Source organism: Pseudorasbora parva, chromosome 22, assembly GCF_024679245.1.
Source record: "Pseudorasbora parva isolate DD20220531a chromosome 22, ASM2467924v1, whole genome shotgun sequence".
Taxonomy (NCBI): domain Eukaryota; kingdom Metazoa; phylum Chordata; class Actinopteri; order Cypriniformes; family Gobionidae; genus Pseudorasbora; species Pseudorasbora parva.
The window spans coordinates 36,811,045-36,829,426 of NC_090193.1; the positions used below are offsets into that span (position 1 = coordinate 36,811,045).

Here is an 18,382-nt window from a genome sequence, read left to right on the forward strand (position 1 = left end):
CTGGGCCATGGGCTTCAAACCATGTGTGCAGATCCTTAAAATAGGGCCCTAGGTCTATACAATCAGACAAGAGGAGTAGTTGAAAGAAATACAAATAATATTAAAAAATTACAATACAATAATAACAAAATAAAATAAAGACATCAGTACTTTCAAACATGAAGCAAGTTTTTACATTTTGATGAAAGATTACAAACTTATTTTTCTCTCTGGAATAGTATACTGATGAGCAATATAATATAACAATAAGCTGAATAAATAAAACATAACTACAATAAAAAATACTAATTAGTATAACCACAAATAAAACAAAAACCATTACAAAAATAGCATAATATACATTTCATATTCATGTCCTTGTTATCTGCCAACTAATGTGACCAAACACACAAACACACACATATATAATGTATGCTGAAGATTAACTTCGCAAATAAAATAAGACAGACACCAGAGATCCACACAGTGTCACGAAGCTCTTCCTCTACAATAGCCCCCAAGCCCAAACACAGGGATAATTAAAAAAGGAGGTGAAGAACGCAAGGAGATGGACAAAGTTGCATTATTGACTGTGGAGTCTCTCTCCGCTGATTAAAACAAGCTGTCAAGATTAAAGAGCTGCTCAATAAACCAATTTGCTTGTTGGGAATTCAATGTCAACAGCAGGCCCAGTTCCAGAATCAAATCACTGAGGGTGCTTCTGAAATGACTAAGGGTGCTTTAAGTAAAGTGCACATTATTTAGTCATCACTTTACCAATAATTGTACTTTCAAAAAATTTCACTACAAATGTTTGTCTAATAGTCTATTAGTCCGCCTTTATTGCATTACGTAATCTTCCTGAGAACCAGAACAAACTTTTTTTTTACATTTTTAAAAATATTTATTTTTATTTATTTTTTATAATAATAATAAAAATAATAATTCATTACATTTATATAGCGCTTTTCTAGACACCCAAAGCGCTTTACATATAGAAGGGGGGAATCTCCTCAACCACCACCAATGTGCAGCACCCACCTGGATGATGCGACGGCATTTTGCGCCAGAACGCTCACCGCACACCAGCTGACTGGTGGAGAGGAGACAGAGTGATGAAGCCAATCAGGATATGGGGATTATTAGGAGGCCATGATGGACAGAGGCCAATGGGCAAATTTGGCCAGGATGCCGGGGTTACACCCTTACTCTTTATCGAAGGACATCCTGGGATTTTTAACGACCACAGAGAGTTGGGACCTTGGTTTAACGTCTCATCCGAAGGACGGTGCTCTTTGACAGTACAGTGTCCCCATCACTATACTGGGGCATTATGACCCACACACACCACAGGGTGAGCGCCCCCTGCTGGCCTCACTAACACCTCTACCAGCAGCTACCTGGTTTTCCCATTTGGTCTCCCATCCAGATACTGACCAGGCTCAGCCCTGCTTAGCTTCAGTGGGAAACCAGTCTTGGGCTGCAGGGTGATATGGCTTCTGGCAATACAATACATTTATACATTGTTTGACAAATTGATATATCCTCTGCTATTAAGAGGACACCAGAACCCATTGGCAAAAACAATTGGATAATTTGATGATTCTTTTGATTCACAAATATGTTATGAAAGATATAACAGAATAATTTGATATACCACTTTACCATGCATTGTGTGTTAACATGGTCATAAATACCATTCCCATTTTATGCAATCCAACCAGTGGCGTAACTTTGTTTTAAAAAGTGGGTGGGACATAAATTGCATATCATATGCATGTGAAAAACTGCGTATCATATGCACGCCAAAGCTCATTTTGACGTATGAGGGGCATATGGTACGCAGTTTTTCACGTGCAAATGATATGCACCATATGGCGTATTAAGGAGGGTTGCGTTGCTGATACAATGTTATATCAGATGTAAAATATGTACAATAACACTTGCAGAAAATTTTGTATTAAGATGTCCGGAAATCAATTAAAGAGTTCATTTATTGATATAGATCTTGTTTAATTATTGCATCTAAACACAATATAGCGTTGTGTCAAGATTTTTCACGTGAATAAAGGCATATAGATTTGCACACTTTGCTTATAATCCCTGGTCTAGTCTGTTAAACTTTTCAGAAGTTCTCGATTCTAATCTGCCCTCGTAGCCTATTTTCTCTCATCAAAACCGAATATCATCAGTGGTTGTACATCAAGAGCAGGGACAGTTTTTGTGCATTTTGTTTCGTGATCTGACCAAAACAAATAGAAAGTCTCTGCAACGGCATTAAGCGTTCAATTAAAGCGCTCGTCTGTGTGGAGACTGCAGGAGCCGCGAGAGAAATCTGCAGCACTGATAACAGCGGCAACGAGCGCCAGATCGCCTCTTATTTAACAAACGAACAAAATGATACTCTTCTAGTTAACTAGAGATGTTTTGTTTGTATTAGTTAGGTTCATCCGTGAAGCAATATGTTTTAAAAAAGTGGTGAGGACATGTCCCACCTGTCCCTCCCGCAAATTATGCCTATGAATCCAACTATAGGCTGTAATGTAATGCATATTAATGTGTTTTTGGGACAATATGTAATGTAAAAAGACTTAACCATATTGCATTTTGTGATGTAATAATGGGAGTAAAAAAGGGGATATTTCACCAAGTTCATATTTAATAAGAATATCCAGACTTAAAACGGTGTAAGTTGTCAGAGAAATTTGCTAAAATATAATGTCCTCCACAGAGGAGCTGTCAACAATGCACAATACATCCCTTACTTACATCGTGTCTACACTTGTTTGTTAATGAGAGGTTTTGCAAGCCTGCATCAACTCGGCACTGAATAAAAACTGAGCGGTAAACTAATTTAAATACCTGACTAATTCTGACTAATTTAAACACCTCTGATTGGACATCGAGTTTGAGAGATCACAACGATATCTGTGATTGGCTGCATTACTCACTGCTGCAAAAACACGCTGTAAATAGATGCATTTGACTCTCCAGAGCGGAACAAAAATCTGCCAAATCTGAGGGTGCTTTTGCTTACGTTTGAGGGTGAGGGTGCACTCTAGCACCTCTGGTCAACAGAATAAATAAAGAGAAACAGAAAGAGAGAAAGAGAGAGTGACAGAGAGAACGAGAAAGAAAATGAGAGAAGAAATGAGAGAGAAATGAGCAATGGACAGAGTGAGAGGCCAGTCATGAATCCGTAACGGGCACGGTGGGCTGTATGAGCTGTTTGTCAGTGACATTTCTATTTTTATGCGGCCTTGTTTCCAGATGTGGTTTTAATACAGTCCCATCAGAGGTGAAACATCAATATGGTGATTTAAATCAAGCTGCCAAACGTGTGGATGTGTGGAAAATGTGTGGATGCCTTCCCGATAAATCACTGTTGGTCCATCAATCTAGGATTGACCCTCCAGCTTAAAACATTCAGCAATAAATACTTCTATAACTAACACATCATAATGTGTGTCTGATCACAAGGGAGTGGAGGAGCATTCAAAGTGACAGCAGCTAATTTAATCGTTTTATATGGCTTGGGATGCCTCTTTTAAAGGAAGTCCAAGGGAAAACTGATTAATGGAGCTCCAGGATCAATCACATTCATGTTTTCAGAATAATATACACTGATGAATGGCAGAATGTGTAGAAGTTTACCTTGGTTTCGGTGAGCTGCCTCTGCAGTAGCTGTAAAGCCTCTGTATGACCCTTCTCACTGTCTTGTAGAGTCACCAGCTGCTCCTTCATCTCCCTCTGAAAGAAAACCACAGCGCAACACATCACGTCATTTATTGCCCATTAATCTGGTAACCTCTAACCCAAAGTAATTAGTCTGAACCACTTCCAAAGCCTTCCTAAGCGAGATACCACAACTCTGAGAGCAATGAATGTGATACTACTGACATGACACACAATCCTTCGCTGCATGATTACACTTTTCTTATGCACTGGGGTCCTTATCTTCCATACACAGGGCAAAACTGGTGTGTCAGAATGGAAATAACCCCATTAAGACCTTAACAATGACAATGACTTGCTTTAACTTTGACTATGTCTTTAACTTCAAGTAGCTCCTCAAATGCTGATATCTGAAGAAGAAAAAGTGTATAACTGAAATGGTCTATATTACTATAATTCAATCATTTCATGCATGGTTTTGATCTAGATTGAACGTTTTAAATTGTAAGAAAGGTACAGAGAATGGTGGCTTTATGACTACAGGAAAAAAAACAGAAATTAATAAATAAACAGTGAGTCTCCAGAGAGGTCTGTGTCAGGGAAAGTGGGTCTCTGCTGCAGTGGACATGGCAGAATTGGGACGACGGGGCCACGTTTGCTCGCCTGGAGGCAGAATAAGAACAGCCAAAAACCACCAGACCCTTTACAATGCACCAGAGCTCAGTTGTATAATATACATATTAATATATCATAAAGGGCTGCACAATCTGAGGGGAAAATCATATTTAAAATACAATTTTTAAAAGAAAATTCAAGTTTGCTAAGCTTGTTTGTAGGGCTGCATAATTTGGCCTAAAAGTTGTGATTATATAGCCAATATGGCTATAAAACAATAATAATTAGGGATGCACTGATATTTCAGCTACCAAATATTATCTGCAAAAAAAAAATGAAGCTTTTTTTCTGTTTCAAGCCGAAATGGTTTTGGAAGGCCAAAACACACATTTTCTAATGGCATGTTTTGACTGTGTTCAGAGTCTGCTTCGTACACAATAGTTAAACATGTCAGTGTGTGGACACTAGGGGCCATTTTTTGCTAGTTTTATTCAGACGCAGTTATCATTTTCACGTCCTGCTCCACGTTGTTTAAATAGCAAATGCACTCGCGCCCATTGTTCTCCCATTGGCTGCCTGGTCTGAAAACCATGCGTGTTCAGGAGCATTGTTGGCGTGTTGCTATTTTGGGGAACTGAAAACGACTGCGCCATTGACCAACACAAACCTGCTCTAAAAAGGCAATAGTGTAGTATTAAAAAGGCGCATTAATAACAACGAGCGTACACTCTGCTTAATACACACACACACAGACGTGCAGCAGCACACCAATTTTTTTTAATATTATAAATAAAAGGATTCCTCTTTGGAGAAGCGTGTAATAGCAAAATTCTGTCAGTTTTCTTACGAACTTCAAACAATAAAAGTTCAAGTGGCAGTGCAGATCAAAAGCACATCTTTAATACTAGTTAAATAAATATGGGTTCCAGAACGTATGTTGAAATATACATTACAGCTTCCTAAAAAAATGTATCCTGTCTCATGTAATCACTCAATCACTGTTTCAACCAGGGAAAGACATCAATAAAACAGCTTGTAGGATATAAAATGTCACTTAATATTACATTTATCTCAAGAAAGCCATTCAAATTGTCCATAAACTCATTAGTTAGCTAGAAAATAAAGAAATACATTTAACTCTAACAACTGTTGAAAGAATTGTGTTTTCAATTCGTTATAAAAATGTCTTATGTGCAATCTAAATAACAGCACACTTCTCAAGACCAAACAGCATGTTGTCAGGTTTCATTCATGGCTGTAGCACAAATAGCGAGGGATGAGTTACGCAATTAAGTTTAATACTTAAACCTCTAATGCTGAAGTGTGTGAGCAATACTTGACGCTAGCCTCAGGAAACACTAACTCATGCTCTTTTTGTTCCAGATGGAAATGAACACCAATGAGAACAGGTCACATATTTTATGAAACAAGATTATCCTGAAAAACATATTCTTCTGACATTTCAGCATCATGTCGTTTTGATAGAGGTGATTCATTGAAAATGACTATGAAATGCGGTTGGAATCCATTTTTAACGACCCGGTTTACTAACACTTAAAAAGTGAAACACAATATTTCCAGCTGTATTATCTGACAGCTATGAGACTCAAATACATGGGAACATAGTTCTCTATTGTATCCAGGGCAAGGAGCAGAGAAACAATTACTTTCTTAATAAAGCTCATTACTTCAGGGAAATACTGCCTGCGCTCTACTAGTATCTAAATGCCCTTCCCGGCATCCAAACCGCCTGGTTTCAGTATGCATACCTGATAGATGAGAGCCGTCTTTAATGTGTCAATTTAAAGCAACATAACCAGCCGGTGCACTTCGGGAATAAAACGCAAATGGTTATTGGATCATTATAGGCCATACATTTTCTATGTGCCATTTACCTCTGCCTTTCAAAAGTTTATTCAGAGAACTAGCAACTTCTTAACACCAAAATGTGCCTGTAATGTTTCAGCACAGAGTCTGGAAATTAATATTTTTTGTAGCAAATCAAGTTAGCACGCTCGAAATGTCTGAACAAAGGATCGAGTGTGCTGGTTTTGGCTGCATGGAGAGCACAGAGCACTGGAGGTCAGAGGCGGCCCACGTTTATATCAATCTAAGCTGGCGAGAGGAAGTCTGACATGACATTTCCCCAGGATCCCACACAGCAGAGAAGAAGGTCATTGAAGGCAAACTGCAAGACTTAAACTTATTTCACTCTGGCTTTACTCATCTTTGAGTTTGCATTTAAGCAACATATACAGACACACCAATCCAACAACTCTGAATTGATTACATATGATTCAAAGCCAAATATTTGAAATTCAGAACAAGACTAAAAAAAAAAAAACCTTTAAAAAGGTACCAAATCCTAATAGGCACACACATGCTTGCACACTACTATTAATGTTAAAATAATAGATAAATTCCTCTGCTATTTTTGCCTGATGTGGTCATACTTAATTATAGTAGAATATGAGTCTGATTATGGGACGCGTTTCAACCGAACTAGGAAAGACATCATTTGGACAGACCTACAACCAATCAGAGCAACGAAGCGATGCATTACGTTAGTTGTCAAATGTCAACAGAACTCAACTGCACTGTGTTGCCAAGTTCCGCGGATTGAAGCGACCTCAATTATGTGATATAAAGATGCATGAATGCGAATTTTAGCAGGCAAACATGCCAAAATAACACACATTTTACCCCCCAAATGCCCCTTTTCCCGGAGAACCCCCCGAGAAGCTATTGTTTTGGGCTAGTAGTTGGCGAGTTTTGTTGTAAAACTTCGCAACTCTGTCTGCACGCGCGCTGAAATAAACGATCTTTGCCGGTGTTGTAAAAAAAGAAAAGTATTTAAGGATACACAGTTACTTACCCAACATGATCATCATTTCTGAGAGAAATTGTGAAGGTGATGCATATACAAACAAGCTCTCCGTTTAGGATTTGAACAAATATAATCCAGCCCCTTTTGATGACGTGATGATTACGTTACTGTTGATCATCTGTCCTTCATCGTCTAAAGCCCGCCCTGATGATTTCATTGGTCCGAACACTTTCTGTTTGGGCATAAGCACTCCTTTATGGATTTAGTCCAGACCGAACTGCCCGTCCTCAAATGTTGTGGGCGGAGCTGAGTTCGGCTGGCATCCAGGCTACCGCTATTTTAGCACGAGAAGTGCATTTGCGAAATGAAGTTAGAAAAAAACATCAGTAGGCTATAATCGATTATGGTCTATTACTGCATCGATGCACAATCGCCCACGTCGCGATGCAACGATTAATTTCCTATCATTCACTTGCTCTCATGTTGTTCCAGACCTTTATGGCTTGGAACAGAAAATGATCACGCTGCTCTTTTCAATGTAATGAAAGGTGACCACTAACCATGACTGTTGTTGGTTCCTATCCACTATGATTTTTGGATGTTCTGTCCCAGAAAGAATAAATTAACTACTCATCCCCTAAATCCGACTATGTTATCTAGTAGCCAGTCTACGTTACCCTGCAAAAACTCACCACAAACCTAATAGCAAAGCTTCTGATTTCTATTGTAAGCGCAACAGCACCCTCTCTGACTGGTGGTTTTTGCGTCAGTATCTTGTAGTTCTGCACTGGAAATCTGGCAAGCAAACAAACAGACTTTTGTGGCAGTATATAATAGTAGCTATATCTTCTAAAGTTTAGCTGTTATTGCTAAGAAACTTTCTCAATGTAGATTTGAATTGCGTTTTTGCTTCAAGAACTGTTGAGCTCCATTGTACATTCTATAAACTTCCTCGAAGGTTCATTAAGCCACCACCTGCCTATGAGCTAAAGATCCGTTCTAACTGCTGCCACTGATGAGAGTGAAGGAGATAATCAAGGGTGCATAAATAATGAAAAGCACCAGGCGTGCTCAAGATACTTCACCGACCCATTCAAACCCAGAGAACAAATGCATTCTAAGAGGAGCAGTTTGACGTCATTATTGAGTCCAAACCAGGAAACTTTCAAAGAATCGTCAGATATGAGCATTTTTTAATTCCTGAAAAACCTCTATCACTCAGATCACACAAAATGCAAAAACAATCGCATACTCGCTCAGTCTCACTCACTCGCTCACACACTCACAGTCACACACTCACAGTCACACTCACTCGTTCACTCTATCGCTAACACACACTCGCTCAATCACACACGGTCTCTCGATCACTCAGTCACATGCTCGATCGCTCACACGCTCTCTCGCTCAATCGCTCACACGGTTTCTCGCTCACTCAGTCACACACACTAAATCGTTTATTCTCTCACTCTCTCACTCTATCGTTCATAAACTCTCGCTCAATCGCTTACACGCTCTCTCGCTCTCACACTCTCTCGCTCGCACACTCTCTCGCTCGCACACTCTCTCGCTCGCACACTCTCTCGCTCGCACACTCTCTCGCTCGCACACTCTCTCGCTCGCACACTCACTCGCTCGCACACTCACTCGCTCACACACTCAAACGGTTTCTCGCTCACTCACTTAGTCACACTTATTTGTTCACTTTATCGCTCACACACTCACTCGCTCAATCGCTCACACACTCACTCTATCGCTCACTCACTCTCTCGCTCACACACTCAGTCACACTCACTAAATCGTTTATTCTCTCACTCTCTCACTCTATCGTTCACAAACTCTCTCGCTCAATCCGCATACGGTCTCTTCACTCACTCGTTCACTCACTCACACACTCACATGCTCAATTGCACACACAGTCTCTCGATCACTCACTCAGTCACATGCTAAATCGCTCGCACGCCCTCTCAAACCCTCACTCACACACGCTCTCGCTCACACGGTCTCTCGCTCACTCACTCATTCACACTCACTAAATCTCTCTCTCTCTCTCTCTCTCACTGTATCGTTCACAAACTCTCGCTCAATCACTCACACGGTCTCTCGCTCGCCCGATCACTCACTCTATCGCTCACTCTCTCGCTCACACACTCTCTCGCTCAAATCATTCATTCTCTCACTCTCTCACTCTATTGTTCACAAACTCTCGCTCAATCATTTACACACTCGCTCACTCACTTGCTCATTCTATCTCTCACACGCTCTCTCTGTCGATCGATTACTCACTCTATCGCTTACTCACTTGCTCAATCACTCACTCAGTCACTCACCAAATAATCCAACAACACAGTACTCATCAGCCCGAAGGGTAGACAATCAAGGACACTTTTGACATAACCTTGTATGTGCCGGTGTCATAATTCTGCAAGGCAGCAGAATCTGAAGTAATAAACAGCCTGGGTGCACAAGGCCGGTTCTGCCATCCCTCTTTATGACTCTTGTGTAAATCACATCTGAAGAGGACAGCAAATGTGTCATCTGCACTCCTTCTTTAACAGGGTCCAATCAAACCAACTCAACCACATACAACAAACATGAATCATAAGGATAGTGGCCACATGTGAGTCATTTGGCCATCGCCATGAATCACTTGCAAGGACAAAACATGTCTTGTTTGCTAGACATCACTACGAGTTGTTTCTGATGTAAACATAAGATATCTGAAAAACACCTATCAACATGAAATCTTATACTACTTAAAACGTGTTCTTATAACAGATGTAGGTGCTTGCACTGTAACATAACCAAGTGTAAGCCAGAAGATCCTCTAAAGTAGATTATCAACTTTACAAAAGTAATTTATTAATATTAATTACATTAGACAGAAGAAGCTCTCGTATAAATGGATATTTATGAAGCATTCAAGGCTTTTTGGTGAGTCACACATACTGTTTTTACATTGATGTCATATTCTCTCTGCTTGATGATTAATATTTATATCATGTTATCCGAGAATAGTACGTGAAAAAAAAAAGATTCTACTGAGAGGTGCACCATACTATCCATTAGCCAGACCGACAAATAAACACAGAGAGAACTGAGGCAACACCAGTGCATCCAATGAAACCGTCTGTAAGTGGCTTTAAGATCCAAACCAATGAGCTCAAAAGCCAAACACAATCTTTAGATCATGTTCTATCCAAATAAAACCATTCAAATATAAAAAGAAAAGAGAGGAAGAACAACTTTTCCAGAGTTCTCAGCAGAAGTCTTCAGAGTTGGGTAAACTTCTATAGTGAATTGAAAACAAATATAGTTTTTGCGTTCACATTTGATCCAATAGCAAAAAGATAACATTTATAATAGTGCTTCTATGTCTTCCCAAATAAGGGAAAAATGCTGAGAGCTTGATTGCAGTGGTCAAAACAAAAAAAGATTTCAAATTTCTTGCTTCCTTAGCCTTGTGTTAGAAACACTCATTAACTTGTTTTCTGAAATGTAATGCCAAGGTAATATAGCATAACATACAGTCTTATTAAATGTACATTTAAAAAAAAACTGCTAGATTTACAATGTTAAAGCCACAATGTGTTTTATATTTTTCTAGATCTCACATATTCAAAACAAAAGCATAGCTTGACGACTGCTTGATTTGGCAGAGCTTTTATTCTGCAGCAGACGAGTGCTTCTGCTTCTTCTGCTCATGTGTATGTGGGGTAACGCTGCGCTGTTTTATCATATTAGATACATCTGAGTGTGTTGAAAGTTATGTTATAATGCTACTCTGTGCGTTCGCTCTGTGGCGACTATGAGACACAGTAACAGGGCCGGCGTTTGCTATAGGTGAGCTAGGCGGTTGCCTAGGGCGACAATTGTGCTGGGGGCGCGAGCGCGCTCTAGTGCCGCCCATTACTTCCCATTAAGCTTAGAATCGGAACAAGCGAAATACAACATAATGTTTATTAAACATGATCATCATAGGGCGCCCCCTCAGCCACACGTTTTATTACTTATCAACCTGATTATTAGGTTGAATTGATGGTGATTATTGATTATTAGTTTAGGCGTTAGGTCAGGCAAGTGCTCATCTTGCTTGTTCATCAAAAATGAGGCGTCTAAACCCGCGGATGCATAGGGACGGAAAAAGAGAAAAAAAGAAAGGAAGAAAATCAAAAGAAAGTCCAGTATAGAGGCTAGTCTTCTTATCTCAGCCAAGAAGTTGTCAAACAAAATAAAATTACGTAGTATTATCAATCTTATCAACTAATATTTATTTTATAAATATTATTAATATTGTCACTAAGCTATCACTTGCTAGTTTTCTACATATTACTATACGTATTGCAAACATAACTTCACTGACAATAATCTACAATAACCTGTAGTGGATGTCATTTAAATATCAAAAGTCCAGTTCGTTATAAATATGGATAACATATGCATGTTATTTATGAAAAGTACAAACGCTCTCTGCGTGGGCTTCGGAAGTAAATAAATGATGCCATAAATAAATAATTTTTTTGTTTTTTTTACTGGAGAGTACCGATAGATGCCATATTATTTACATTAAACACAAATATGCTGTGTTCACCATATTCCTTACAGCTAGTGGCTGTGGTGTAGTGGTAAGACGCATGGCATCAAGATTTGATGCAAATCAATCAGAGGAGGTTCGATCTCGTCTTTTGCCACACTCGCTCTATTCCCTTTTCCCATCACATACCAGATCGGAAAGGCATTTATTTTCAATAAAAAGTGAGAAAATGTTTGAAAAGTGGAAATAAAGCGTCGAACGTGTTTAATAATAAGTGCTTCTCGGTTAGGGGTAGGCCTAGGAAAACAGACATGCTGAATTAGAATAGAGACGATAAAAGTAAGTGGGGTGGAGGGGTGGGGGGCGCAAAACTCCATCTCGCTTAGGGCAACCAAAGAGCTAGAGCCGGCCCTGCACAGTAAGCATACCATGCACCATATACGTAAATCATGGTACTCACGGTAAATCAAGAAAACCAGATTTAAACAACAAGACTAACTGTGTTGAGCTGTATAACAATTATTAGTTTCCTGTCCATGAACGTTTCCAAACAGTTGCTCACCGTCTAATAAAACACATCATATATTAAAGTGTCTTTTGTGTTTCCATGGTTTCTACAAAATAAAAAACGGTCTGTGTCCTGGTTAAAATTGCAACCTTCTTGGAAACATTTGGGATAATGCAAGTATACAAGTCAACAATATATAACACTGTCCTAGTGGTTTTTGAATATTTGAATCCAAAAATCTTACATATTGTGCTTTAATTAAACAGGAAAAGCATCATTGGTCTATGAAAAGGATCCATAATTATTCTTTCTGATGCATTTTAGAGGATTCTGACTCATAACTGAGATACTCGAGGAGGCACTTCAATAAATTATTCTGTTGTTTGTAAAACTGCTGTATCATTTTGCAAACTAAGTTGCGTTTTTTATGCAGCTAGCGGGTGATTCAGCTGCACTTGCCCTCTATGCTGTTCATTACTGCGGTAATGGTGGGAAGATCATCCCTGCTGTGCTCACCTGGGGAATAAAATGGACCAGCGGATACGAGTACCCTTGTATATTATTTATTAAACACAACCTACATTAAAAAAAAGGAAATATGAAGAAAAAAGCAGATATGAAGAGTCAAGCCAAAGAGATCTCTCAGCTTCTCATCCTCTTTTCTACATATGAAAATGTGCTCAAACTGTGCCACAAATGCTTATGACTGCTTTTCTCCCGGTTACAGCCTGTGTGAGGGGAGGGAGGGCCGGCACCCTGCAGTCTAAGCACGTCATCTTTGCCACAGCACACTGACACAGCTTGCAGCAGCATGACAATGCAGCTGAAACGCAGAAATAGTGGATGCATCGTATCTTTCATACAGAAAACAGGGCGATAACTCAGGTCTGGACACAAATAAATGTGTCTGTGTGATTTGCATGCATTCAACTGGTTTCTCAAAACAGCGTTGAAGCCACCAATTGCAAGTACAGGCTGTGTGGTTGCACCTGGTGCTGCCATGAAAAGACTTGCCCCAAATGCTTTTGTGTTATAACGTCAATGCAAAAGCGCCAACAAATACAGTGAAGCACAAAGGCTGACTTCGTAAACAAACAAGCAGCAATCGCACAAACCGTTGACAGTACGGTGTCTATCACTGTCATGACTTCCAGCCTGAGAAGGTTTGTGCAACACGTTAGATGCCGATAACAAACAAAGCTACAGCTTACAACTGACAAATCTGACCTTTTTCCTGCTGATCCAGCCCTCCCATTCAGTCCAGTGCATTGAGGAAAATGAATGCCTGCAGGTTTGATGGATGTCAGCTCTGTGGATCAAAGAAGTGGCCACCAGGAAAATTTGACAGCACAAAGTGGTTTTGGATTATTGCTTTGCCTCTAAAAAACGGTGCAGAAATTGCACAATAATTGGAATAAATCAGTTGAATTGGGACCAAACATAATCGTGAAGAAAGTCAGGCAGTGCAGAAGAAATCGGCAAGCTGTCACTGTCACCTCGATGGAGGCTGGCTCACCGAAAGCTGTTTTAGATTTACCTCATAAATTTCCCTTGCGGGTTATCGAGTGACTCAGAGTTGAGTAAACCGTGGGCTTTAAAAAAGAATCCTGTCATGATAGTTGAGAATGAACTGCGTTGAAGAAACCGGCTTCAGCAAAATATGACGCTTAGGTAATTGCAAATGAGGGAAGTGGGTTGTATCGAGTAGAGTTTCCTCTAGAGGTTAGAGAATGTAGGACAAGTCGTGTAAATGATGAATGCTCTTCTAGCAGGACATAGATTTAAACACAGTGATTGCAAACCCTCTCCCTCCCTCCATCTGGTCGATGAAAAAATGGATATGCAATAGCATTCCAGGATCAAGGTAGCCCTTCAGAGATTTGCCCTTGCAGGACTGAGACCTGGATTTAAGACTTGGCAATTATTTAATCGCTTTGTGGTCATATCGGCTAAAGGAGAACATTATAGTCTGCCCGTCAAACTTTCACCGATGGACTCTTCCAGTGGCTTTTTCTGCATTATCCTGTATATTTTAAATTGCACCAGTGCATGATACAAAACTGAGATGGGCAATGTATAATAAATAAATAAACATTTTTAAAAACTATACTAAATAAAATATATTTACTATATAAAATGTAATTATTTGAAAAAAAATATGTAGTAATATGTCGATAGCAATGGATAAAAAATAAATACTATTTAGAAAGAATAAAAAATTGTGTCATTATATAAAAAGTATTAATTTGAATATGTATATAGCTGGTGTATAATCATTTTAATGTACATAAAATGTAAATTAAAACTAGGGCCGGGACTTTAACGCGTTAATTAAGATTAATTAATTACGGGACTTTAACGCTTTAATTAAGATTAATTACGCAAAAAATAAATAATTTTAACCACACACATTTTTGAACCGCGGAACGTTTTTCAATGAATGAGTTTCGACGGACCGATTATACTGGAACGCGAACTAGCGTTCACAAGTCACGACAACAACAAACCATAGTGAACATGAACTAAGAAGCTGATGAGACCGCTTTGCTTGGCCCCGTGGATGGGAAATTTAGTTTTAAAAAACGAAAGGATGGAGGCGTCGACAAGAGCATGGTTGTGTGCAAGCTATACAACAAGGAATTTGCGTATCACCGCAGCACATCGAGCCTCAAATATCACAAATATGCTTTTGCTACACTTAATGGCAAACATTGCGCTGGTCTGCTGGACTGAAATAAATAAACAATATTTTGTTGATTAAGCTTATGTATTCAGTCATTATTCAATGGTATACTAAAATCCATGTGAAGAATTACTTCTCACTGTTCTCAGGTCAAATATTTATATGCAATTAAAATGCGATTAATTTAGATTCATTAATTACAAAGCCTCTAATTAATTAGATTAATTTTTTTTATCAATTCCCGGCACTAATTAAAACATATATTAAAATGTTTTTAAATGTTTTAATAAATATCAATAATGTAAATAGTAGATGGCTAGTGTATAATATTTTAAATGTTTTATAAAAAATGATATACAACGTATAAAATTTAATAAAAAATATTAAGTAATAATTACGCTTTTTTAAAGAATATTATCAAGTCACTAAAATGCTATGCATTACAATATAGAAAACATTTTAAGGTTGAATTTCCTGTCAAACAATAACTTTATTGTGTATATACCACAATATAGTTATTTTAAAGATTTTCTTTATTTTTTTTATTTAAGAAATATTAATCAAGTCACTAAAATGTTATGCAATATATAGAAAACATTTTAAGGTTGAATTTCCTGCCAAAAAAAACTATAACGCATACCATTCCTATAAAAAAGCCACGCCACCCGCATTTATCCATCAATAATAAAAAGTACTGAATATGGTGGGAATGAGGGGAGTCTTGTTGATTTGCCACATTAGTCAGAATCCTGGTTCCTGGCAGGCTCTGCGTGTATTGCCTGCTGCTTCTGCTGAAAGCTGCCAAAAGGACTTGTTGAAGCCATGAAGGCCTTTAAGAGTGAGAAAAAGACAGAGCTCCACGCGGCTTGAACTTGCTGTGCAGGGAACAAGGAATAAAACAGAAAATTAGGCAGAACTGACACATCAGTCGGGCACTTCATTCAAAAGCAATAGGGGTTTGGAAGAACCCACATGACGACATGTACCATCCTAAAGCAGCCTTGCATGGTTTGATGTCAAACAGTGTTCAAGCCATCGAGATTAGATACCATCTATATTAGATCATCTAGAGTAGTCTGCTCAAACATGCCCTCTCTACGACAGATGCATCCCAGCACACCAGAGACAGGGAGGCTTCCATCACAATCCAGTTGGCAGGAAGTGTAAGGATAGAGGGGGGAGGTCACCTGATGAGATGAATTGGAAAACACTGGCTGAGGAGGATGTGAACGGTCTACAAGTATTTGCTTAGAAAAAGAAGATTTTCTTTATTTTGGCTCAGACTGATGGAACTTTAGCCAAAATACATTAGATTGTCTCTCTAGTAATTTGTTTTAAAGCAACACAGGCCGGCATGAAACTGAAACTAAAAATATCTTTTACTGGGGAGATTATAGCAAAGCCCAATATATAACCATGTCATCTTAAAAAAGCTTCTTAGGATTAAATAAAACCTCTGGTATTCGGCTTGTTGCTTATTTAAAAAGCAGCAATGCAATGATATTAATTTATATGTACTTAAATTAGACAAAACACAAATAGTTCAAGATGGTTCTTAATGTCTTTAATGAGGCACTGAACTAAGCATCCCATCAAGTATTGCAAATGATGTAATCGCATGAAATGTTTTAATTTTACACACAAAAAAACGACTTACAGTTATTGTTATTTATTAGTGTACAATGTAATATATGTTTTACGTTTATTGCAAAACATTTGATGGTGCAATTTGCAATGCTTCATGGGATTGGGCAGTCACCGCTGAGCTCTTTGGACAGTTCCTATTTCCATTTTGCAGATTGGCTGGTCATTTTATGACCATTTATTTTTAAATAAATATGAAAACACACTGACTTGAACTTTATGGCATGTATAAATTTAGTACTGCCAATATTCTTCAAGATAGATGATTAGCGACTCATTTCTGATGTAATAAGAGAACATTTTGCCCATTGTTGTCAACAGTTGATTATGATCAGATTAACTATGGAGAAAGTGAGCTGGATTTTTACTTCAAGAGCCCTTTCGTACTTGACAAACACTTTGACCCTCTAAATCTAACTTTTTGCATTTAGAAAGCATTAAATCATGGCTATAAGTAGAACCAGACCCATTAACATATAAACCCAATGATTCAACAATCTTAAATGGCCTCTGTTTTCAAGTGTCCTCCTTCCAGCTCCCAGCGGGGTCATCTCATTCTGGTCCTACAGTGGACAAAGCGACAACTGTTTGAAAATAAATGGCTTCAGGCATTGGATGTCAAAGGTGCTTGAACAGAGCTGAACACAGCACTCAAACACAAACATCAAAATGGACGAGCAGCTTCCATTTACTGAGCCGCTGAAAGAGTCTAATGTGTCCAATGAGCCTTGCAGCGGTCACTAACAGCTCCATCTAAGGCTGGTTGTAGAATGAAGAAAATCCCTAAATTGGCTCTTCAAGGTGAACCATGTAATTTCACCAGTAGCGGCACCAAACAAAATGACATCCTTCACCCTTGAGGACAGTTATTAACGTCAAGCATCATGGATTAACATCACGCTGTGTTGAAATCAAAACAGCCTTTGAAATGTTTTAGCTGCGATTCCATTTCCCAGTAGGGGTGCCATGGTGAGGAAATTCTCAAACCGGTAAATAAACTTGCGTCAACACTGGTATTACGATGACACCGGGGTGGGAAAGTTATATATATAATTTGCAGGCATCAGCCGCTTTATGTGGTGTACTATTGACATCACTTTTGAATGCACGTTCGTTTTTCACTTCTCTGTGTATAGGGAGCGGTGGTACGGACAACACAATTTACAAGATATTTGTCAATAGCCATTTCCAACCACTCATTTTTGCACATTTTGGGAAAATACGGGATGGAAATGCCAAAATGTGCTTACATTTTTAAAAATGAGCATGAAAAAGTATGCACTCAGTTGACTTGGAAAAAGTTTTATCGGATAAGAAAACATGCATAAACTACAATGGAAACATATTTACGGAAAAAATTCATTGATTCACATCAAAAACTTTGCGACGTAAGAGGACCAGCTAGTGGACCGATCTCGAGCATCTGAGATGCTATTTTGGTCATTCTGAAATGCATGAGGCAAAGTCTCTTGTCAAAGTGGTTCAGTATTAGACTGGGTAAACCCAGCCCGATCTGCCAGTGATTTGATTTCTCCCTGCAGCTCAGGCTGGAAGCCTGTATATAGTTTTATCCTGCTTCTGTTACAAATTTGCGGGAACCAATCACAAACCAACTTAATCACCTGGCAAGCTATTGCCGGGTTTAACACAATGACGGCTAGAGAAGCGATGGATCGTTGGTCTGATTGGTTGAAGGTAGTGTTGTTAAAAGTTCTGACCGTGATACCAAATCGGTACTGAAATTTTAAAAATGTGACGCTTTGAGCACTGTTGAGCAGAATCGTAAACACCTCTGACTGGCCACTGTGCTCACACGCTCATCAAATATATCTGTGATTGGCTACAACGATCAGCGCTTCACAAACATGGTGAAAATATACATCAATGACGCTTTTCACAGAGCGCTTACAGACACAAACA

At 38.8% G+C, this 18,382-nt stretch overlaps 1 protein-coding gene across 2 annotated transcripts in view; it reads right to left on the reverse strand.

Annotated features, from left to right (window-relative positions):
- Positions 1-18,382, reverse strand: part of LOC137058402 (E3 ubiquitin-protein ligase TRIM62-like) — a 56,815-nt gene that overhangs the window by 16,313 nt on the left and 22,120 nt on the right. For both annotated transcript variants that reach the window (XM_067431656.1, XM_067431657.1), the window contains exon 3: positions 3,634-3,729. In XM_067431656.1, coding sequence (XP_067287757.1) covers positions 3,634-3,729 — 96 coding nt within the window. The remainder of the gene's footprint in view (positions 1-3,633; positions 3,730-18,382) is intronic.